We start from the raw sequence: 23,860 nt of genomic DNA, 5'->3' as shown, positions 1-23,860 counted from the left end.
ATTGTAGTCGGTAAACACAGGCACTACAAGTGTGCTGGATACCCCGTTTACACTAGCCACTCTTAATCCAGCTTTGAGGCGGCTTTGGCCTTTTTTTCTTTCTTTTTTTTTTTTTTTTTGCAGAGTAAACACAACCTTCCCATGTCCAGATCCAGTCGTCCTAGTGGCCTGCTGCAAGGGGGCTCTGCGACGGCTTTGGTCTGTTTTTTGCTCTAATGTGAACACATCGGTCCCTGAGACTGTGCACGTTTGCCACATACACTCGTTGGCAACACCCCCATTGTCAGCATCAAACAGGCACAGACAACTGAACACTGAGGAAGATAATTAAAATACAAACACTTTTATAATTGTGCAATAATGTGAAAAGACATTTAAACATGGATCATTTACATGGGATAATTGTGAAATAACCCTTGTTGCCACAAAACTTTATTGTCAAAAATATCATTTTTCACACATATCTACAAACATAACCTGTGATCGTATTTTGATACGTATCAATATTCGGAAGTGTTCGGTTTGGTGGGTACCTCTATCTAGAATTAAACAAATCATTACAGAAACGTCGTTATGAAAATTAAAGGTTTCCTTCACAGGGCGAAACAGTCCTTTGTTTAAAAGTATTATTATCATAGGAGGCTGTATGGTCCAGTGGTTAAAGAAAAAGGCTGGTAACCAGGAGGTCCCCGGTTCAAATCCCACCTCAGCCACTGGCTCACTGTGTGACCCTGAGCAAGTCACTTAACCTCCTTGTGCTGTCTTTTGGGTGAGACGTAATTGTAAGTGACTCTGCAGCTGATGCATAGTTCACACACCCTAGTCTCTGTAAGTCGCCTTGGATAAAGGCGTCTGCTAAATAAATAAATAAATAAATGTCTTTTCACATTACAGCACAAATGTAAACGTCTGTTTGTATTTAGGAATCCCCTGCCTCTGTCTCAGCTTTTTGTCAGATACTGTTTGGTTTTGTTATCCAAGTAACAATCACAACTTCCTGTTGCTGTTGTCTCTGCCTGTTTGACGCTGACAATGACGACGTTGTCCACAAGTGTACGTGGTAAACGTGATTCATCTCAGGGACCGACGTGTTCACAGTAGAGCAAAAAACACACCAAAGCCCCATTTCTGGAGCAGGCCACTTTTAAGACGGCTGGACCTGGGAGTTTACACTACTAAAAAAAACAAAAACAAAAAAAACTTTAGCCACCTCAAAGCCGGTTTAAATGTGTTTAAACAGGGTAACAGTAGCCTGCATCACTGGGTTCCAGTCACACACCGCTACAGCAGCACTGCTTTCACAAGGGGTTTCTGAAAACGTATGTATTCCCCAAAATTAATGTTTTGGATTGTTTTGTTCAGCTATACGGTATACATGCATTTGGTATTCGGTGAGAATTTACTGAAACAAATTGCCAATTAAAAATGGTTCTTTTGCTACACAGATCGGACATCAGTATCAGACTAAAAGCCTAATATTCTGGGTCTTCCCTGTTACATGATAGAAGTTGGATAAAAAAAGTATTAGGCTTACCAGTGGTCTTATGACATTTCTTACATTTTTATGAAATGTTCCAGCAGCAGAAATATGTAATTTTCTACACTGACACCATAGACATTTTATAGTGATTTTTAAAGCTGCTCAATAACCCCATTAATGAACTGCAAAATCTCCTGACAAAACATAACCAAGGCTTGTCGTGCTGTTCTGTTGGTGCATGAAACCTTACCAGTAAGTCTCAGCCCAGCTTTCAATGTGACTAGTCTTTCCCTTAAGGGTCATTCCTTACAAAATCATCACACCATTTAAAAGCAAAGCATTTCCAGCAAGTAAGGTCACAAAGTTTTTGGCTACAAATGCAACTTTTGTTCATAATCTTTGATTTTTTTAAATTGTCTTCAGGAGATGTTTAAGTTTTAATGGAAACTGGCAAAAACACAGGTATGGAAAGATCTAACAGATGATTCCATTCTGCTTTGCTTACCTCGAATGTAAATTTCTGAAATGAGGAAATTAAAGTCTATTCAATTTGGTAGTTAGGATTCTATAGCAGTACTGGTAGCTGAAAAGTAGTTAAGACAGTTATAGAGACAGTTTTGGAGACCCACACCATTAAAAGGTAAAAAGAAAATACAAAATATAATTTAAGGCAATTAATTTTTTTAATGTTCAAAACCGTGCATTGAAATTGGTAAAATTGTGGTTGTGTTGTCCATGTCATTGCTTCACATCACAAGTGAAATCATTGTGCATTTTACTTTAAGCAATGCCATTTAAGCAATCCTTTCAGAGGTTGATGTCCATACTGTATATTGCTTATTGCAAAAACCAGATTAGAACTAATTTAATGTCACAAGAGATTAGTCCTCATCTGGGTCTTTGGAATCTTGTGCAGTTATTTCATGACCCAGAGGTGGATGGTGTTTTGCAGTACTGTACTGGAAAGCGTTTGGAAAGATTTTCTTGTTAAACTACTTTTTTAACTACAATATGCAGATCAGTTTTCATCCAGCAGAGATGCTGTTTTACACTGATCAAAACATTACAACCCAAGACTTTAGGAACATTATTCAAGTGTCATGTAGGGTTGCAATCAAGTATCCTATTGAGCGTATGTGCCATTCCTATACTATGTAGCCATTGTGTTGTTATGGCCGCCCTTTGTTGGTTTAAGGCTTAGGCACACAAACATACCTTTAGTTACTCTTTTTCCTTTTGTTATTTTTGCACCCAAATGCTTTGTAATAATTCACCCTGCCAGCGTTCACTGGTGTGGGTGGCTGTCAACGATATGATGTAACAGCGGCGCCAGAAAGGTTCCAATAAGGCGGCTGCCTGCATTTCCAGCTGACCTAGAAAGCTGACAAAAAAATTGAAATACTGGCCAAAAGCTTGACTTTTTAAACAAAATTAGCGCAGCGAGACACATTTGTTATGTATACAGGGCATTTAGAGAGCCTTGTTATTTTGAGTACAGTTCCCCTTTTAATCTAGAATTACTCATAGACCTCCACATAGTGTGCACCTGAGTACAATGAAAACAAACTTCATTCTGCTTATTGAATCTAGCGAAAGTGCTACGTCTCAACCTTTCCATTTGACAGGGCTGAGTAGTGTATTCTTAGCAGTTCTTTATATCTTTCCCATCTGTATATCCTATCCTATCGCCTAAGCTCCGGAATGATTGGGTGCAAGTGGGTCACCTGACGGATGCTGCTTTGTATGCTCTTAGAAGTTCTTTGTATTGTGATTGGTTGTGAATAGATCTGTCAAATTCTAGTGAACCTTGGATACCCTGGACTAATGTGAGTGCTCCTACCAGCCAGTACTCCCAATATTGTCATGTAATATTGTCTCTAAACAATAACTATGTACCTTTAACTCTTTTAGCTCGAAGCACAGGAGAACATCACGTAAACTTGCTTAATATAACTAGCCTATTATACACTTTCAATATGAGTCATTTTCGGTTTAATACATCAACAAAATAAACCAACAATATGTTTTAAATACAACGAATAAAAAAAGCACAAAAAACCCAGAAATGTATTAATATATACATTTTTTAAGTTTATCATACATTTTTCTGTACATCCAGCAAAAATACTTTATATTTAATGCAATCTTTCAAGGTAAGAGCAGGTCTGTACAGATTAGCATCCTAGCTATGACTGATATTGGCAACATGCAGGTGGCATATTAAGTATGGGGGATTGTATAAAAATACCCGAGCACAGCTCCTTGGCTCTGATGGTTCCATGTGTAATGTTCAATCAAATGGTAATTGTATTGCCGTTCGTTTAGCATTAACTTCATTATCATTTGGTAAGTTAAGAGCCCAAAACCATTCCAGTAACATACTGTAATACAAATAGCATTCCATCTTTCTTTGATGAAGTGTCTTAGAGATTCATGATAAATGCTAATAAATTGATTTAACCTAACTTTGCGAGAGTGGGTTTGGCAAGGGTTGCTACAGACTTCTGTTCTGCACACAAATCAAATAAAATATAAGGACAGTTCATTATTTCTGGTTTGTGACATTTAGGTTGCCAGGTACAGTTTTTATAAAGTGGCTTTTTCCTGACTGGATCACTTGTTGAGGCTGAGATTTGAAAGGAGTACTGGTTGTGCTGGACGGTACTCTCGTACTGCAAGCCTTCGGTTTAGGAATCCTAGTTGGACCTGGGCGCCGGAATGCTTCTGCTGGGATCTGGGGAAAATGAATAAATAAATAAATAAATCTGGTTGATTTAACCAGCTTCGGAGAGCCCTATTTCTGTGAAAAGTTATGTTAAACTTTAATATACATTTTTTTTTTGGTTTCATTTATTTTAAATTGTTTAGTTACTTTGTTGAAGAGTCCTGTAAATCAAAATGAGACACTATCTACTGTGCATACCTATTGCTGTGGGGGTATGGTAATTGTTAAGGTTGCTACCTGTTGAAAGTGTGTACACATTTTCAAATAAATCCAACAATCTTTCATAGAAATAACATGCATACAAGAACATAGAGCAAAACAGTATGTGTGCTGCAAGCTCGCACACATAAAAACTGTACATAGTAACTAGAACAACATTTCTCAAATGCGGCCACCAGCGGGATTTTGTACAGCCACTGCAGCCCCCCAGAAACTGCTCCCACTTCATGCTGCTTGCATTCTGATTCCTACTGATCCTGTTTCTGTTAGCTGCTAATGGCCAGCATTAATGTCAGTGTAATCACTGCATGTAGATTGGCCGAGCTTTCATTCTGATTAGATTTCATTTTGACAAAGCCCCCGCCCATTTTGCTTTGTGTCCGTGCTCATTGGTTGATTGAGAGAAGACTACAGCAGTGCAATGTGAAAACAGCAGTATGGAGTAATATTATGAATATGTTATTATTATTATTAATAATATTCAAACAAACATTGCTGCTCACAAATTCGAAAAAATCCACATCTGTGTCTACTAAATTACATAGTTGATAGGTATTTGCAATATGTATCACAACGTATTTTGCCATGCAACGATTTACCACCTTGCCAGAATTTGCATGTCAGTTTCTAAAATGGCAAGTGATGTGTGGGATTAACATAAAAAAACAGGATCTACAAAGTGCTGCTTCAGTTTTGGCAAGCGAGTCATTATCTGGGGATACATATGCAGGTATTGTGTGCCACTCAAGTGCTTCACCCTTTCCAAACACTGGCCCAACTTGCAAGGTAAATGTTACGTAGAGTGTTCAACACTTTGTTTTGTTGTGATAGTATTTTCTGTTATGAGGAGAGTAATAAACTTAAACCAAAACAGTTTTATTTTCTTTGTACAACGTCCCCTTTTCCACATTTACTGTATTTTTTGGAAAGTTTAAGTTTCATTTGCGTGTACAGCTTCCAGGCCGGGTTTAGAAATCTATGCTTTTTTTTTTTTTTTTTTTTTTTTAAATTTTGAAAGAAAATGCTAACACTTATTAGGAGGCATAAATCATTTAAACTTTATTAAACTACCCTCAACCATATGTCATTTTAAAGCTTAGACCATGAAGAATATGACTGTCAAACAGTTTACAGAATTCAGAGAATGTAAAAATATGAAAAAGGACAAAATTGGCAGAAAAAAGTTAAACTTTTTAAAAAGATTGTCAATCACAATGTATCCCCAACTCCCCCATTTTAGTATTTTAACTCCCAAAAGACGGTGCTACAGATGAAGGAATGTCCCCTAAAAGATACAGTAGTATTTCTGACAAGACCCTTTTTTGCCCATTTCCTAAGTAATTCATAACATGCACATATTCTGAGCTGGGTTTTATTTTTGGGAATTTTGAAAGCAAATGCACTTGGTTGTTAAGAGTCAGGAAACATTTAAATTTGATCAAATCACCATAAAACATTTTAAAGCTTAGAACATGAAGAATATGATTTTCAAACTATTTACATAATTCAGAACAGGAAAGACAGTACAGAATTAGCATATAAAGCATTTCAAATGAAAAAAAAATCTAAAAAAAACAAGCAATTAAAAATAAAAAGCAATAACTGATGTCTTGAGGTCAAATAATAAATAAAATAAATAAATATTGCACCACAATTTATTTTATGTTGTGTGCCAGTGCTCAAAACATGGTGCAGCACAAAGTGGAATGTTCCCAGAAGGGCTCCTCCAGGGCTGCTGTTGCAAACTCTGCACTGCCAAAACACTGACTTCTCTTTTGAGAGGATAGGGCTTGGGAAGTGAGCCTCATAGGATGCACCATAGGGCTTGGCCTTCCTCCTTGATACCTTGCACTGGAGGCTGCACTGCTGTACTGCAGAATTTGCATCACAAGGCTCATACGAAATGACAGAATAGTTGGTGGTTTTGCTGCTTCTCTGAATACAATATGTAGGCATTAAGGATGGCCACATGAATAAGGTGAAAGGCAAGCTTCTTGTACCACTTGATTGTTTTCTGCAGAAAGCTGTAGTATTTCAGCAGCTGGACACTTCTTTCAACTCCTCCCATGATGAAAGTAATCCAGAATCACCTGGGCTTTGTAGATGGGTTGGTATTCTTAGGTCTTCTTTCCTGTGCTTACTATGCTGGCATCATTGCAGTTTGAAAGCATGGTGACATAATTCCTGTCATGCCAGCACAGTGCCATCAGCTTGTCAGTGGTGCAGTAAGTCGCATCTCCTTTCTGCAGTGGTGTTGCATCTGCTTTCATGCGCAAATCTTAAGGCATGCCCTGCCGATTACCATGCACTGTTCCCTGGCAATGAGTCTTCTGGTCATACAGAGACAGACACAGTTCAGGACTGTTGTAGTAGTTATCAGTCCCTTCATAAGCTCCATAACAACACAGAAACTAGAACCATGTTGGCCAAGAAGTTGTTGGTCTTGCCCAGACCAACAACTTCTGTGTAGCCGGTCTTCTCCTCACACAGCTCATATGATTTCATCTCAAAGCGTGCCCTTTTTTTTGGAATGTACTGCTTGAAATGAAGCTTTCCCTTGTACAGCAAAAGAGACTCATCAATTGAAATGTCTTGCGCAGGTGTATAGACAGTTGTAAACAAGGATGTGATGTGGTCGAAGAAGGGGCGGAATTTCCAGAGGCAATCATTTTCAGGCCTGACAGCTTGGTTCTCCTGGAAGTGCAGTGCCTGAAGTATTTGCTTGTAGCGGTACCGGCTCATGATGCTACCAAAGAAGGGAGTGCTGATGGTCGGGTCCCCAGACCAGTAGCTGTCAATAGAAGGCTTTTTCAATATCCCCATCAAAAATGAAAGACCAAAAAACTGCCAAAGGCCATCCAACGTGATATTTTTCCAGCTCCTCATTTGTGCGTGGGGTTTAGTAGCTGGTATTTTTTTAACTTGTTCTTGGGCAAATGTATTGGTCAGCATCTGAATGTCATTCATCACATCATCAGTGAGACATAGCTTCAGGTACTCCAGCCCAGTTGCTTCTTCCCCATTTATCCCAGGAACACCAGTGAATGGGAATGCAAGGGGCGACTTGTCTTCTGTGCACCATGTGTCGTGTTCAGTAAGGTCCTGGGAGCTGGAAGACAGTGCACTTCCTCAGCTACTTCCCCTACCACGTCCACAACCTCTTCATCCAAAACATACCTCTGGTTGTGCACTGCAGCCTTCAGCTGTATTACAAAAGGGAGAAACAGTTATTGACAAGTGTGTAATAAATGTAATAATTGTCATCATAATAATACATTATGTATTATAACTGCATTGATGCATACCCACTAACTTTATTCTTACAAAAGTACATAAATAAAAGGACATTTAAAAAAAAAAAATCATGAATCAGCTTACCTTCAGTGTCGCTTGAATCCCCCTCAGTATCGACAGTGAAATATGGATCAACCTCTTCATCCTCCAAATCAAGATCCTCACAACTACTGGAATAATCAAAGTCTCCCTCATCCTCCAAATCTAACGCCAAGACAGTCTGGGGATCAGTTCTGCGCTTGAGCTTTCGCTTTACAAATTCAATTTTTTAGAAAACTTTTTTTTTTTTTTTTTTTTTTTTAACTCTCACAAAAACACTTCTCTCTGCTAAAACTCCTAACTACTATAAATTGATTTTAAGTTCACCAAGCCGCCTCTTCAGTCCATGTGACTCTTTTAAGCCTACCAGTACACAGAATTCACGTTTCAATGTTGCAATTTAAAAAAACAAACCATGCAAGGCGAAGAAGAGGAGGGGCCCGAAATACTTGGGCTCAGCCCTGAGGTAAACGTTCCGGGACCCGAAATATTAGGCCTCGGCCTTCAAAAAGTAAAAAAAAAAAAAAAAGACATAGGTAAACCTCAGTAATGCTGTTACTTCATGAAAATGTGTCTCTTGCCACTTGTTTATTGTGCAGAAACTACAATGGGAGGGATTTGAAAAAAATAAAAATAAAGCGATGTCTACTTTTGTACTATTTCTACCTGAAGTACACACGAACATTTTTTTTATTTTTTTTATAATTAACTACTGTTTGACATCCTCTGCTTTAATTCAGTAGGGCACAGTAAACCTATTATTCTGGACGATTACAGTTTTACATATCATTTTATAATATAACAGCATTGCAATATTTTCTTTTTTTTTTCATGTGATATACTTAAGTATTTTTAGAAAAATAATTGCAATGCGGCCACTAGTATAAGAGAACCACCGAACTAGAATATAATAACTATACATACAGAATAGGCTATTACAGTACAAGTGTACTCCCACTAGGTGGCAGTCTACACATGTATTACAACCTACAAAAGTCGTACCATTCACATTTCCTTAATGCTGCTTTTCTATAATATTAGCACCCACATAGCTTTAATACACCTTGAAAATGACTGCACTGGCACTGACAGATGTGGTTTATATATGTTTAGATTCACATTGCTTTTAAGCCTTTTTTAATTAGTTTTCACTGATATAAAGCTTGAAAAATACTAGTAAGTTAATCACATTTGAGCCATTCTTGGTAATTTTACTGAAGTCTGTATCTTTTTATTTAGAAAAAAGAAAGTTTTATATAATACAGTTCATTGTATATTGTCCCACAGCAATGTATTTGTCCGAAGTATGGTGAGGCAGCTCAGAGTACTGGAGTTTCAATCATCCAGTTTAGCAATTTTACATACGTTTGATGATTAATTTGATATGTTTACAGTGCATGCAAATTCATTTTAAAACTGGATAAGCATTGAATGAATGGTTTGGCACGGGTAGGATAGCGTCGGAAATGCATCCATAAGGTTTGTATTACTGCACTATTTACATCATGATTAACTCTGAATTTCTTTAAACAGTTTACTTGTTAGCCAGCTGGTGATGTCAAACTGCAAACACTTCACATTTCTTAAAGTTTTTATGGCATTTGTTTCCAAAAACCGAAGCAAAGTGAGCCTCCTGCACATACACTTGTAATTTCGGTATTGCTTGCTTCCTTCCTGGTTCCAAATCTAGCCAGCTAGATCATGCAGTATAATGTTCTGTACTGGCGCTGCTGTAACCATGGAAACCAAACACAGTTGTTGTTTAGGGCCTGCAGAGTGAAGTCAAGACATCCTATGCTTATTGACAACAAAGAGATCCTGTCTTCTTTTCTAGCAAACTTTAGAGCTTTACCTAAAGTCTTATACAGTATGAGAGTGTAACATGCTTGAAGTTTAGCACAAGTTTGATTGTATCAAAATTAAAGGTTGCCAAGAAATTTGGAAATTTACCAACCTATTATGTTTCAAGTCTATTTGACCCTACATAGGTGCACAATTACCATACATGTTACAATTTTATAATTTTTTCATTGTGGCATTTTTTTTTGTTCGTGTCATGACTTCATTAGATCTATGTGTACAATACACATAACCATACTTCTGTCAGGTTTAGTATTTAAATGGACCTGTTACTGTACTGTATGTTCATAAACATTATGTTTCTGTGCAATTTGATAGAAAAACATTTTCAACGTAATAGGAGGGCTATGAAAAAGGGTAACTGGTATCGACTGTAGGAATGTAATGCAATAACAAGGACATAATGGTTCGGCGAAATGGTAACATTTACTGTACCACTCTATTTCCGGAAAGTAAGTTGATGTCTACAGTTCAGTGTTATGCATGTTTTTTGCAGGGTTCTTGGGAGTTAAGTGTTTTGTAGTTTTATTGTTTAGCTACAGTCCTTGCATGCAATTGTATCAAAAACGTTTTGTGTTCACGTGGTAAACTGTGTGATGGTCCCATCCATTGTGTCACTGTGCTTGTACAGCTGTATGCCTGTCCCTGAAACCTCTGTCTGGCAGTGGCCGCTTGCAAGTCAGCAGCACAAACAGGGTTCATTGATCCAGAGCTATCCTGCGGTCCCCTCCGCTTTTCATCACCAGCCTGCCCTGCTGTGATCCTGTCTCATAGCACTGGAGTCCAGGGTTGATGTACTGAGGCAGAGTGGGAAAACATTGGTTGTCAAGTATGAAAGGAAGCTCTGTTTTACTGTAATCAAATTACTGATGCCCTTTATTTGTAGCAGATATTGGCTCCAGGTTGCACAGATTCCTACATGAATCAATTTTGTATAGCAGACTCTGTATCTTTAAACTTGTGATCTAGCTTTTAATGTATAGTGTATATATGTATACAATTTCACAAGCTTTATGAAGACTGATGTGGAAGCAGCTGTTTTGACTCCATTCATGGCGGGTGTTGTACACCCAGCTGTCGACCTTCTTAGACTGGCAGAGGTCTTTATTTGAATCAGACTTGCACTATTAAAACATCTGAGTGGTTGGAAATTCCTTTAGTAATTAAAAAAAAAAAAAAAAAAAAAAGAAAAAGTTCCCACTGTTGCTTGTAATTCAAGAATAGACTATTTAGAACTGAAGCCTCATTCTCTACAGTCTGGTTCCAGAATTCCAGAAGGTAGGCCTATACCATACTTCTTACTAGGGCTGTGCAGGTACGCCAATTTAATTGAATAACAGTGTTCCCTTGTTTACAAAATTTATTGAGTACAAATCAATAGCAATCTGACAGTGTAATTTTTAACATACTGTAGAGCTTATTGTGATCTAACTAATACCACTCGTATGGCAGTAAAACTGTCGGCATCCAGGAGGAAGGCTTCCAAGAGGCTTTTAAATCACTCGGTGCTGAAGTTAATTGTAATTGATTGGTACTCAGTATAGGTGAGGGAAAGGGAGCTTTTGTTGTGAAATTAACATTTTTTTTATAGGTTTCAATTTAATGCCAGTCAACAAAAAACATGTTAAAGGGAATTTGCTTCAAAAAGCCATACTTTATAGTATAGTATGTAGCGTGTTTTGGATTAGTGTGTTGTGCTGTGTTTATACTAATCTGAGTCTCTTCAGCACCAAAGCAAGTTTATAGTAATTCACTGGGTTCACATTTTACAATCCCCCCACTAGGCTACCTATGTTGGCTACATGTTGAAACATCATCAATGTGCAATGTGTTGGCAGAACAAAACTCTTAATAGGGAGGGACCCAAGGTTCGATCACTCTGCTGCAGTCCTTAATCTGTGCACCAAATTGAAAAGTAACGATTACTGTGTGTGAGTTGTGCTTCAGGAATTCTAGCACTTTAGGGATACTAAAATGTTTTTTGGTTTTGATTCAAAGCAGTCTCCTTGGTATTCTCTAGAGCTGAAATCAGGAGTTGTAAGATCAAATACTTGTACTTGTACTCAGGAAGTAAGACTTGGCATCTATTTTAGGTAATGCTTTTATTATTCCTTTGCAATTGGTTTCATTTGGTTTTTTTGTATTATGTACTTTAAAAATCCGTGCTTGGTTATACTTATGTGCATGAATATTTTGTTCAACACTCCAGGTTCTTTCTGTTCTCGACATACTGTACAGCTGTTTCAAGAACTTTGCCATCTTCACTGTGGTACTAATGAAAAGTTATGCCAAGAATTCATTGCAAAGCATCTGTGCATTAAACAAGCAAAACTAAACTGATGAAAGATCAATAAACATGGAAGAACACTAATTTGTACAGATTCCATGCACTTGGAAACATTTAAAAAGCTTCCATTTCACTTGATGATGTGAGAATAATGCTACATTGATACATGTGAAAAAGCAGGAACTTGTGCGCGTGGATAAAGTTTCATTATCCCAGTAAGAGATTCAGACTAGGACCCTATCACAAGTCATTAGATCCTTTTGAAGCATGTGCAGAGGCACATTTTCAGAGCAATAATGGAAGGAGCAGCTAGCAAATTTCTTGCAAATTATATACCCATTATAATGAAGTATTCCCTGCAGAAGATTGCAGTAGCATTTGCACTCAAAATATGGGTTAAATGGAACACGTGAATTTGGGCAAACTGTTTTATATTCACTTAAGCTTACATTATTGTATTATTTTTCACATCTTCTATTTCCTGTCTTTGCTATATTTATGTTGCATGTTACCCAAGTATTGTATGGCCTGTAAATGGCTACAAACTGGCAAGGCTTGTAATAGTGACAGCATACAGTAGCATTCCGAAACCTAATGTCTTTGTGAGCTTCATGGTGGTAGGTTCACGTTTTGTCTTAAGAGCAAAATGTTTGTCCACAACCTTTAGGTCCTGAATTGGGTGTGCTACTGTACGGTACATGGCTATTGAACCAGATCTTTTTTTATGACAGTCTAAAACACACCACAGGGCAGGGGAAATGACTGGTTATACTAAATGTAAACAGGAGTATACAGCTACTGTAGATCAACATGTAGGGCAGACATAAACTTGTTTGTTGATGATTTCAAGAGATGGCTAGAAAAGACTAGCTGAAAGAGTACAATTACAATTCAATTACGCATTTATTTGCCATGCGATCATGTGACCCCATATAGTTTTATGTTTCTGTATTTGTACCTGTGATTTATTGCTTGGTTACTTAGAATAATTTTAATTATAATTTTAATTACTGCTGCATAATTGTAAATTTAATTGTAACTGGACAAAATAGCACTGTGATTGCAATTTCAGCAAACAATTCTGCTTTAATTGTCATTTTATCTATAATTATAATTGGCCCCAGGGCTGTTTGTCATTGTCTCCAATACCTCATAATCTGTACCTCATGTTGTCATGGCACTGGTTTGCTGTACTTCAGTGTGTGTAAAACAATGGCTCATTCAACCTTGTGGTAAAATTAGACTTAGAGTGTTTGATCAAGAGCTTGCAATGGATATGAAGTCATCCACCAACATACATTTGAGCTCTGCAGAAAATAAAACCTGATAGTAAAAGAAGAATTTCTTCTGCATCACTCACCATTTTTGACATATTTTACATGACAACTGTTATCTTCCCTTTTACTGTATGCATGTGGTGTCTTTATTGAGGTGGCTTGATGTTTAGGGGAGACCTCATTTACCTTCTTAGTGTGTTTACTTAACTGATTATTTGGTGTTGATAGACACTTCAAGTTTAGTTCTTTTACTAATAATTATTAGGTCGTTAGGGTATTTTTGCACACTCCTGTCATGGTTATAGCTTTTCGTACATTTTGACACTTACTCTACCCGTTTATCCTACGTTGGTTTAAACACTTAGCAGATATAGTGTACATCACTAATCATTACTCATTCTGGAATCACTTTTAGTTTTTTATAGGCTTCTGTTGTCCCTGCCCCACCTGACCAGCTCACAACACCTAAAACCAATCACTGTAGCTGGCCTCTCAATGTTTCCTTTGTACTGTATACCCATGTTCCAAATTAATTTTGTTTGTAGAAAGTGATATCTAAATGTCTGTTGGCTAATGGGAGTATTATTTTTTTATTTATTTATTTTCTTGTACCTGGAAGCATGCTTTGTCTTGTTTTAGTTTTCAGTATACATTTCAAGTTTCTGAACATTTGGAATTCTTACAAATGTAGATTTGGTCTGGGTTTTCATTTAGCCCTGGAAACAGATTCAATACACAGAGAATCAAGCAGAAAGTTGTGTGAAATTGGGTTCTGTTTTTATCATACTCTTAACAAAGAACATCAAAAACTTTATTACATTTTTTTTGGGGGGGGCTTAGCCTAATCCAAATTTTTAAAAAATTACATTTCAGTGGAAGAATCAGATGTATCTTATCCGTTAAAACCCCAGATCAAATAGAACCCCTAAACAGACCCAAAACAGGCTACTCTTACTGTGCTGTACCCTATGTGCTATTAGTGTAAGTCAGGGCCTTTTTATTTTAAATCCAGGACCCTTCATTATACACAGTTTAAAATGGTATTTTTCAATAAATATTTTCTTCATGGTTTATGGCCGAATGTACTCAGTCCTTCATTCCCAGCCTCTGTGTTTATGTAATTAAGATCCAGAAACCATGACATCAACCTTTAGAAATCAGCACAGCCCAAGCAGACCTGTGGTGAAATTACTTCCTTTTCTTTTTTTAATATTTTCTCCGCATTTTATAATAATTTATTGGAAAACTCTTGAAAGAAACATTTTAAAAAAGTGGACTAAAACATAGCACGGTACTATGTGTTGAAAATGCCTTTACACTTTTGAAGTGATAACATGCAATTTATTAAAAAGCTGTATTATCTGTTGGGTTTTGTTCTGTCAATGGCAACACTTTCCAGTTTTCTGACCCTTCACCAGCTTCTGGAGGGTGGCATTCTGTCTGGTGCAGTCTTAACTCTATTGGATAAAGACTTCTGTTTAATTAATGAAAACTATGAATTAATAAAATACTGTATTACAATACATTTTTGTATTAGTGTTTCCAGCTACAGTACATATCTTCACAAAATAAGCTCTCCATTTATGCTACAGTAAGTTTCAGACACAATTATAATCCTCACATTATCAAATTAATGATTATGACAACAAACACAATTAATTCATTTATATTTTTCATGTAAATTCTGGGGGGGTGAATTTAAAAAAATAAACAAATAAAATAAAAGTTCAAAAAAGTAAAAGGTAATGCATCATGTACTTTAATATTTAGAAGAAGAAAAAAAATCCCCATAACAAACTGAAGTACATTTTTATATGAAATACAACAGTACATCATTGACTAGTCTTGGTACATATTGTTCATTGCTGAGCATATACAGTAAGTGCACACATGAGTAATCGTTCATTGTAAAAAGTTAGGTTTATTGCTAGTAATTTTTTTTATATTTTTTTAAACTTTTTTTATATATGTATACTGTGTGTGTATATATATATATATATATATATATATATATATATATATATACTGTAATTCATGCACAAACGTCCCAAAAAAATAAAAGAAGTGCTTCAACAGGATTCTTGCAGGAGTGGTTGAGGAATGGAAGTAAAATATGTTAGGCTACGTTATTTGTAAATACTGATGAGTGCAGGCTGGGATGGTTGGTTTTGGATATGGAGGGACGGTGATGAAGGAGGAGTCAATCATAGACATTACTTACTGTAATTTGTGAAGGCCGTGGGATCGGGGAGGTTGCTGGTGTAATTGTGATGCTGCTTGTGATTTTGTTGGAAGACTTAACGGGTGTGCCGTTTGTTAATACTTGAGTTCTGTTCTCCTGACCAGAAGGGCAGGAGAGTCTCATGGGCTTGGATGTGTTGGTAATGGCCTGAATATAGGGGCTCCCTAAATGGATGTGGATTTTGTTGTCCTCAGCGGTAATGATGTTGGGACTCATACTGTTTGACCTCTGCAGTTGCCAACTCTGCTGTCTCTCTGGTGTCACCCGGAATACTGTGTGTCCGGCACTGACCTCCACCGGCTCCGTGGATAGGGATCGCTCTGAAGAACCGTTGGTGAGGGCCACTATCTGGATGGGTGACATTGCCCTGTCTGGGGTTATGGAGCCACATGAGTCTGGGGTTATTGCTCTGGAGTGTGTTGCCATGGTGAGTGGCGAGATGGCCCTTTCAGGGGTGCAGTATCCATCAGAAGTGGGAGAGGCTTTAGATCTTGCAGGGGAGATTGAGGCATTCTGGATAATGGTTATCCTCTGCTTGGGCACACCTCCACAGTTGGGGATCACGGCAGTACTTGTGTAAGAGTGGGCATTCTCTGAAGTAGGGCTGCTGATCTCCAACACGGCTGTGTTTTGCCCATGGTCCGGGGTCACTTTGATTTGCAAGGGCCGACCTGGTGTGTGAGTAAGAACCAGATCCCTTGGCTGCATGCGATTCCCATTTTGCCTTGGTGTCACTTTACCGTTCAGAGGGTGATGACTTTCTCTGACTTTCCCCCAGGGCACCCTCGTCTTTCTGTTGTTGTTAAGGTTGTTGGCATTGTTGACAACTGATGCGTTGCATTTGGTGAGAGGCTGCTCATTGTAATTGGGATCATCCTCGGGATCACTTTCCTCATACAATTTTCCATTGACCACAGCACGTTCTAAAGGAGCCAAGCTTTTGTAATCAGGGGGTTCGTTGTCTGACAGGTCTGTCTGCACCTCCTTGGAGAAGACCTGCAGGTCTGAAAACCTCCTGCCGTTCAATCCGGGCCTCAGGCTTTTGCTGAACCGCCTGTATCTCTCTAGCTCCCTGGTGAGGTTTTCCATTTCTCGAGCCAGCTCTTTGTTCTTGCTCTCCTGCTGTGTCAGTTTCCTTTGCATCATGCCTTGCTCTCCTCTCAGCTGGCAGATTGAGTCCTCAGTTGTCATGTACTCATGTATCTTTTCTTTCAGAGCTTCAACTTCTCTTGTGAGGTGACTGGACTTGGCCTCCTCTTCTTTCAGCTGTCTGTAGAGTATGTGCTCCTGGTTGGACTCTGCCTTCTCTGCTAGCTGGTATTTAGATAACTCCTGTCTGGAGGCTTCCAGCTCCTCAATTAGGGCATTTGCCCTGTCATGCTCATTGGTGTACCTCTTTTCCAGAGATTCAAACTCATCTGTTTTCACCAGGTCATCTTCCACAGCCCTCATCTCCTTCAGCTTACGCCTCAGTCTTTCCACCTCTTGTGTTAAATCTTTGACTTTATTGTCATCTTGGTCTAAGTGGGTGGCTAGAGGAACCTTTATGTGCTCCTGCTTGGCCTTGTTCCTCAAAGACTCCCTTTCCATGGCTTCCAGGGACTGCATCCTCTTTTTCATCATTGTAACTTTAGACTGCAAGTCATTTCCCCTTTGCTCCTCTGCCTTTAATTTGGATATCAGTTCATCTCTGTCCTTGGTAGAACTATACATCTTCTCCTCAAGCTCTGCCTTGGACTTCAGGGCTTTCTTGCTCTCTTCAATTAGCTTCTCAGTCACTGATGTCACCTTCTTTTGTTCTGTCTGCAACTCTCCTGTGGCACAGTGGAGCTTCTCCTCTGTCTGCTTCAGCTTCTCTGCCATGGATTTCCTTTCATCAACTAGCATGACTGTTAGTGTCTTGAGCTTGCTGAGGTCCTCTTTCAGTGTAAGCTCTGTCTTCTCCAGCTGGGATTCAATGGCCTCCAGCTCCCTGATTCTCACCTTTAAAGAATCCAACTCATTAGACAGCTGCTTGGTCACTGACCTCTCTTTCTCCAGGTTGCACTTGAGCGAGCCACATTCTTGCTTGCTCTTACCAAAAGCATCTTCCAGCTTTTCAAGCTCCATGATCCTGCGATTCAGCTTGTCCACCTCACCCTTCAAATTCCGGCTTTGTCCAGATTCTTTCTCCAGCTTTCTATTGAGGTCCCGGCACTGGTCCTCCATCTTGATGAGTTCCTCGTCCTTCCCTTCCATCTCCAGCACTCTCTTCCTCAGCTCCTCCACCTCAGCCATCATACCGGAGTTGCCACACTCTCCCTTGTTGATCTTGTCCCTCATGTCCTGGAGTTCCTCCTCTGTTTTCCTCAGTGTCTTGTTGGTCTCCTCCAGCTCATCAATCTGCCTGCTCAGAGTGGCCAGCTTCTGTTTGAGCTGCCGGTTCTGGGCGTCCTCATTGGTCAACTTGGCAGTCATGGCCTCCTTCTCCTGATGGAAGTGGTTGGCTTGGTCTTGAAGCTCAGCCTCCAGACAGCAGACTTTATGCTGTTCTTCCTGTGCCCTGGCGTGGGCAGCACTCAGCTTCTCCCGGGCCTGGGCAGTGCTGGCTGTTAGTTCCTGGACCTTGCTGCTCTGCTGTGTGAGCTGCTCGGAAAGTCTCTGCTGCTCGTCCACCACCAGAAGGGCAAAGGATTTCAGCTTGGTAAGCTCCTCCTTTAGTTTGCCCACTTTCTTGTTGTTCTCTTTCTCCTTTCGTGCCTGGTAGGTTTTCTCCTGTTCAGTAAGTAGCTTCAATCTGTGAGAAAGTTATGAAAATAATAATAAAAAAAAATTGTCAGATTGGGAAAAGAGCAACTTTATGCACTTTACTGTACTTCACGCGATTAAAAATCCTGCAAACAGAAACCGTGATCCCTGCTCAACACAACCTGGGATGTGACTAAAAATTTAAATTTTAAAAAGTGCTGAATTCATCTCTTGAGTTCTTAAGTTCAGGGCTAGTCATTTTTGTAAATCATACGTTACTGTAGAAACAAGTCTTTGGATCGCTGAAGTGCAATTTAAAGAAATAAACACGGTAAACACAGCCCATAAAGGTGATGTACAGTATATGTTTATAATAGTGCCTAAAGTACGCGTGTCCTGATTTCAGCGCAGCCCTGCCTGCCTTTTAACAACATTCAAAGTGGCAACTTCTAGATGTCTAAGAAGCTGCACGGACCCCTTCCAACCTAGGAATGAATTTACATAACACGTCCTGTGTACATGGGCCCAAATTTAGGCAGAGTTTTGATGTCTTAACATATTTAAAAAGAAAGGTGTGTGTGTGTGTTTATATATTATTATTATTTATTATTTATTTCTTAGCAGATGCCCTATAATATATATATAATGTGTGTGTCTATGTTTGTTTGGAGCTGATGTAATGTTTCTGTGGCTTATCCCTTTTATTTCATGTCTTGCCAGTGGTTCAGCCTCCACAACACTTTAAAGTTTCAGGATCCATTTGTCTCAATGTCTGCAGCATAGTGACTACAGTGTAGTTTGAGTCAGCTCCATGGTCCACATGTGTGCATCGGGTTTGGAGTCTCATCAGCATAAAGTGAAACACAAGTACTCTGTGGACCGCTGTGCTACATTAACCCCTCCTAGGACAGAACAAAACAAATGCATTTCAGAGTTAGCTGTTCATTTTTGCAGCCCCCCTCTAAAATCATTTTTCTTTTGTGACTGCACTATAAACGTGCTGACCTTGATCAACCTTTCTTGTATTACATAAGTCGGTCTGTAACCAGGTGCTTGACAGTATTAATGCTTTTCATTGGTGTTCGGGTGGCTGTGACCTAATAACAAAGGCACTGGCAAACGGTTGTAAGTGATTCCATTTCACTAGCCCTTGAGTTTTTGTAGCCCCTGTCCAGATGGTGGGAAATCACACATTTGTTGACAGGTTTTTTTTTATTTTTTTTTTTTTTTTGCTGAACAAAGAAGCACAATGTATTTAGGGAGGAATTAAAAGTACAAAACATAATTATATTATGTTTTTTAAACCCTCTGGAGTGCTGTTGCCATGCACTTAAGTAGACTGTGGCTAACAGTTTGTTGGATTGCAGAGTGGTGTTTTATGTGGTGCACCACATGGAATACCCATTATTCTCTCATTTATAACCCACTTTTTTATGAAAGCTGTGGGGACAAACATCCCATTTCCAAGGGGTTTTTTTTCAGCCAAATACTTTTTTCTTATGTTTAAAAGGAAGCAGGTAAGCTTCTGTTTTTAAATCCTCTTACGTTCTGTAATAAATCACAGTATAGAAAACTGGGACTCTGGGACTCTGCTGTCCCATACACTTTCTATGGACATTCTTTATTTCTCAGTAACAGAATGACAAATAAAGCATGGCTGTAAAGGCATGACAACTCTTCTATTGAAAACATAAAATAAAAGTATTTCAGTTACAGTTCTGACCTTTTTTCATCCAGTCTATTGGTCTTCAGAAGTCACAAATTGATTGCATAATTAGCCTTTTTTTAGTTCTTACTTTTTTATCTTTTAAATCTCTTTACTTTCCTGCTCCATCCCTGCCTTTGTTTCCCTCTGCGAATCACGCTTTCAGTGTTTGAAACCCAAGGCTCCTTGAAGCACTTCATGCTCACCTTGTTCCAACAATAAATGAATATTTTTTATAATTTAGTATAATCGGGATGACATTTTGCTGTATGTGTTCATTGGTAAAAACAACACAGCAATACCACTATTAAGTAAGTAATGCATCATTTTGATGTGTCACTGTTTTAACTAGTAATGCTGTTGCTTGGCTTAGCATCTAATGTAAAAACGCATTGGACAGGAGCTTTACCTGTGATCTGTCAATGCACACTTCAGCACTCCAACTCCCAAGCTGGGGTGTTGGTAGTTAGATAATTGTGGCACTTACTGTAAGCATCCAACTGAGCCACCAACAAGTCCCAACAAAGATCTGCACATTAGTATAAGGCTGTGCTGGCAACAGAGCATCTTAAAAAATGCAATCTCTCGGTTTGTAATATTATTTAATGCCATGGAAATGGCACTGGATTTGTGTCCCCCTTATAAGGTCATACAATCATAATTAAATGATGAGGCAGTGTAGTCTAGTGTTTCACAATCTGGCCTACGAAACATGAGATTCTGGGTTTAAATCAAAGCTTGACCACTTGTGACTTTGCTGGTAACATCAGTTGACCTCCTTGCTAATAATGGAGGAGCCTTGGATTACATTCCTTGTATAATATGCACCTCTTGTTTAACACACATTTCTTGTATACTACCCTCAAACACCAACTGAGAACTTCACACCATCTTTATATATGATAAGCTTTCAAACTGAAAGGTTAAAGCAATAAATAAAAAAAAGGGTTATGGCACATACGCTCTGAATATTGTTATGCAGACAGGACAAAATATTTCACCCTTACAGAGCCAAGGAAAATCCATATATTGGCACTATTTGTATGTGATTAATAAAGGCCTTGCTATGAACATGCATACAGATCCACCAGTATAAACACGTACAGTAGTCTATGCATACAGCAATTTACTGTCTAAAGACTTTTCAAAATGAGGTTAATGATCTCTTAAATTAAATTGGCTTTCATATTATTAGGAAACTATTAAAGTTAGTTACATTAGACAGCCGTACCTTATTTAGTAGAGTGGTGGTGAAGACAAAGGAAAGAAAGAAACACAGATGACGGCTATCATAGTCGCATACAGTTGTTAAAATTGCATTTAACTTGATTGTTTGTTCAACACTTGTGAAACTAAACCTAGAACTGGGGAATGACTAAAATGAGAAGAAAACGTGAACAAAAGTGTCCTAGACACAAACTGTGAGTGTACAGTATGACAAAAATAACAAAACAAAAACAGAACCGAGTATGTTAACAGAAAATGATATGTAAGGAAATTATAACCTGCAATAGAAATGAAATTCAAGTGAGGTGCTAATAAAGTATTATAAATATGTATGTCACTGTTGAGACCAAACCTGAAGGTAAGAGAATGGTGATTGGGCAAAAACACACCTAATCCTAAGGACCAAGGCCAGAATGGGTTTACTTAAATAAATGCAGAAGACTATAGATAAAATTCTGACCAACTTGCAGTTCCAAACCAGCTGATTTAGTCCCACATAATTGTGTGCATGTAAATCTGTATGTACTTGTATTGTTTAGTTTGTGTTTTGTAAATCCTTTGTTCATCGTGTTACTATGCATCTGACAGGCATATTAAAGCACCTTCAAACGGTAAATGGAGGGCTCTCAGTGCTGTGCTTTTTAAAATATGTGAAGAATTACCATCATATTTGCCAAGGGAATCACCCAGCCTTACACTTTTTAACATTCTTTTGAGGGGTTTGCTTGATGTTTGTTTTATCTCTGACAATGTCAGGTCCACGCATTATTTTTCCAGAGTACACATTCTTGTGTGTTTTTGATAACTTGTTTCTGCATTTTTATTCTGGTGTTGAAAATAGCACGTGGGATTTACATACTGTATGTTTAGGCTAGAGATTTAACAGGAGAAGTTTGAAATATTTCCACCTAACTATACCTTTCATTCTGTGATTTTTAGCCATAATTTAGCATGACCTACTGTACACATCAGAACATTGATAAAGAATGGCAGTCAAAGAAATGACTTAAACAGTAGATCCTGAACAAATTTGATGGTGACTGTTTGTATTGTCAGGGCAGCATATACTGTAGTACACATTTTGTTATATTCTTGCGTCCAGATCATGTTGGTTGCGTTCACATTGCATAGCAATGTGTTAATGGCACGTATAGATATCATTATAGTGTAAAAGATGACGTAATTTGTTCCGGTTCAGATCCTAGAAGGAGCTCTTGGTAGGAATGTGCTGCTGTTCGTATCCTGTGACTCTGCCCTGTGGTGTGTGCTCGAATGTGGTTCACTTGGTTCTGTTTACACTGTGGCCCATAAACCTTCCCATGGCTCTGCATGGGAAGACTAATCAAAGCAACCCAGTGAAGCCTTCCTCTGTTTTATATTCTCCTTATGCAGTCCCTTGCCTTTCTATTAATGGGAAAGTGATGTTATTTCTGTGCAGCCCCTCGACTCCTGACATAAACAACTCAATTGAACAAGGGGGAGGGGAGGAAATACCTCCCAGGCCTCAGCAGTAAAACTTCTAAATGATTTTTAAAGCAGTATTTAGCGTGCCAGCGCTGTCAAGCCTACAGTAGTCTAGCGTAACCTGGTTTTACAACCGATGTCTGTGACATTGCAGAGTTGAGTGAAAACAACTTTTACAAGCAAAATTAATTCCATTCTAAAGGTTCAACAAAGCGGCCCACAAATTGGCTTTTTGTTATCTCTGTGCTTTCTTTTAGCTGTAAGTTAAAATGTATTTCGGGGGGTATTGGCCTCTTTCAGTAGCAACTAAAAACCTTGGTTCATTTTCTTTAGCGAAGTAGTAAAAATGTACATCATTTATCTGCAAGCTTTCTAGCTTGAGCTCTTAGGAGATGCCTCCTTGTATTATGGTACAGCCGGTATTATTAGGGGTTCAGGCCTTGGCAAAGGTACTCTCCTTAGGTACAAAATATACAGAAAGTCAAAAGTAAGAGACTGGGCAACTCAAGCCCCCTGTCCACCTCACGGATGTAGTTACAAAGTTTAACAATTGGGCCATTCCATGAAAATGTAAATAGGTAAGGGATCATTAGTCTGATATTGATGACATATTGTTAGAGGAAAAGGTTTTATTGCAATAGTGGGTCATGGTGCAAGGTACCGGAACAGTTGGCAGCTGCTCTGGCAACTATATTTGCTGCTGGAGTAAATCTAACTTGAGCTGGCAAGAAGACCCAGCATCTCTCATCTGCATGAAACACTGGCTGGCTGGATAGGAGGGATGTTATGACTTGTAACTGTGTAACTGCTGTTTATTCTACAGATGTCACATTGGAATGAAATGATCCTATAATTAATAGTTATTTTCCCTTCCTTCTCTATTCCACTGCATTTAGAAGAATTCCCTTGTTCCAAAGGCAATTCATGGCAAAATAAACATATGCATTATCTTTACTCAGTAATTCCCTATACTATACTTTAGAAGTGCACATTATGTCAGAATATCAGGGCGGGTTTCCATTGGTATCATATGTAATTTATGGATAGTCAATGATCTGTACAGATCCCTGGCTTGGTGATGAAAAATGCAGCGGGACTCTTCTTACCATGAAGAACACTTTTAAAGCTTATGAGTTTATACCATCAATGGTTTAATCTTCAATTATGAAATGAAAAACGTAACTAACAGGCACAGTATTCGAGAATGCCAATTTTGTGTAATATATATATATATATTAATACTACTGTGCCTCTAACTTATGGTACAAGTTTAATCTTGTATTTAAAAATGTTAACAGATAGTCGTCTTTCACG

At 38.5% G+C, this 23,860-nt stretch overlaps 2 protein-coding genes across 5 annotated transcripts in view; one reads left to right on the top strand and one right to left on the bottom strand.

Moving 5' to 3' along the window:
- The window catches only part of cmss1 (cms1 ribosomal small subunit homolog), a 139,845-nt gene that overhangs the window by 1,914 nt on the left and 114,071 nt on the right, over positions 1-23,860 (top strand). The window lies entirely within an intron of this gene.
- The window catches only part of LOC117405894 (filamin A-interacting protein 1-like), a 110,790-nt gene continuing 89,586 nt past the window's right edge, over positions 2,657-23,860 (bottom strand). The window contains exons 5-6 of one of the 3 annotated variants that reach the window (XM_034009381.3): positions 15,403-18,199; positions 2,657-4,214 (exon numbers count right to left, since the gene is read on the bottom strand). In XM_034009381.3, the coding sequence (XP_033865272.1) occupies positions 4,026-4,214; positions 15,403-18,199 (2,986 nt within the window). In that variant the 3' untranslated portion in view covers positions 2,657-4,025. Of the gene's footprint in view, positions 4,215-13,359; positions 14,639-14,919; positions 18,200-23,860 lie in introns of those variants that run through there. The other 2 variants (XM_034009382.3, XM_059029872.1) reach the window with 2 other exon arrangements.

This window comes from Acipenser ruthenus, chromosome 9, assembly GCF_902713425.1.
Source record: "Acipenser ruthenus chromosome 9, fAciRut3.2 maternal haplotype, whole genome shotgun sequence".
NCBI lineage: Eukaryota > Metazoa > Chordata > Actinopteri > Acipenseriformes > Acipenseridae > Acipenser > Acipenser ruthenus.
The sequence above is the reverse complement of the archived record's forward strand: the minus strand, read 5'-3'. Positions and strand labels throughout refer to the sequence as shown.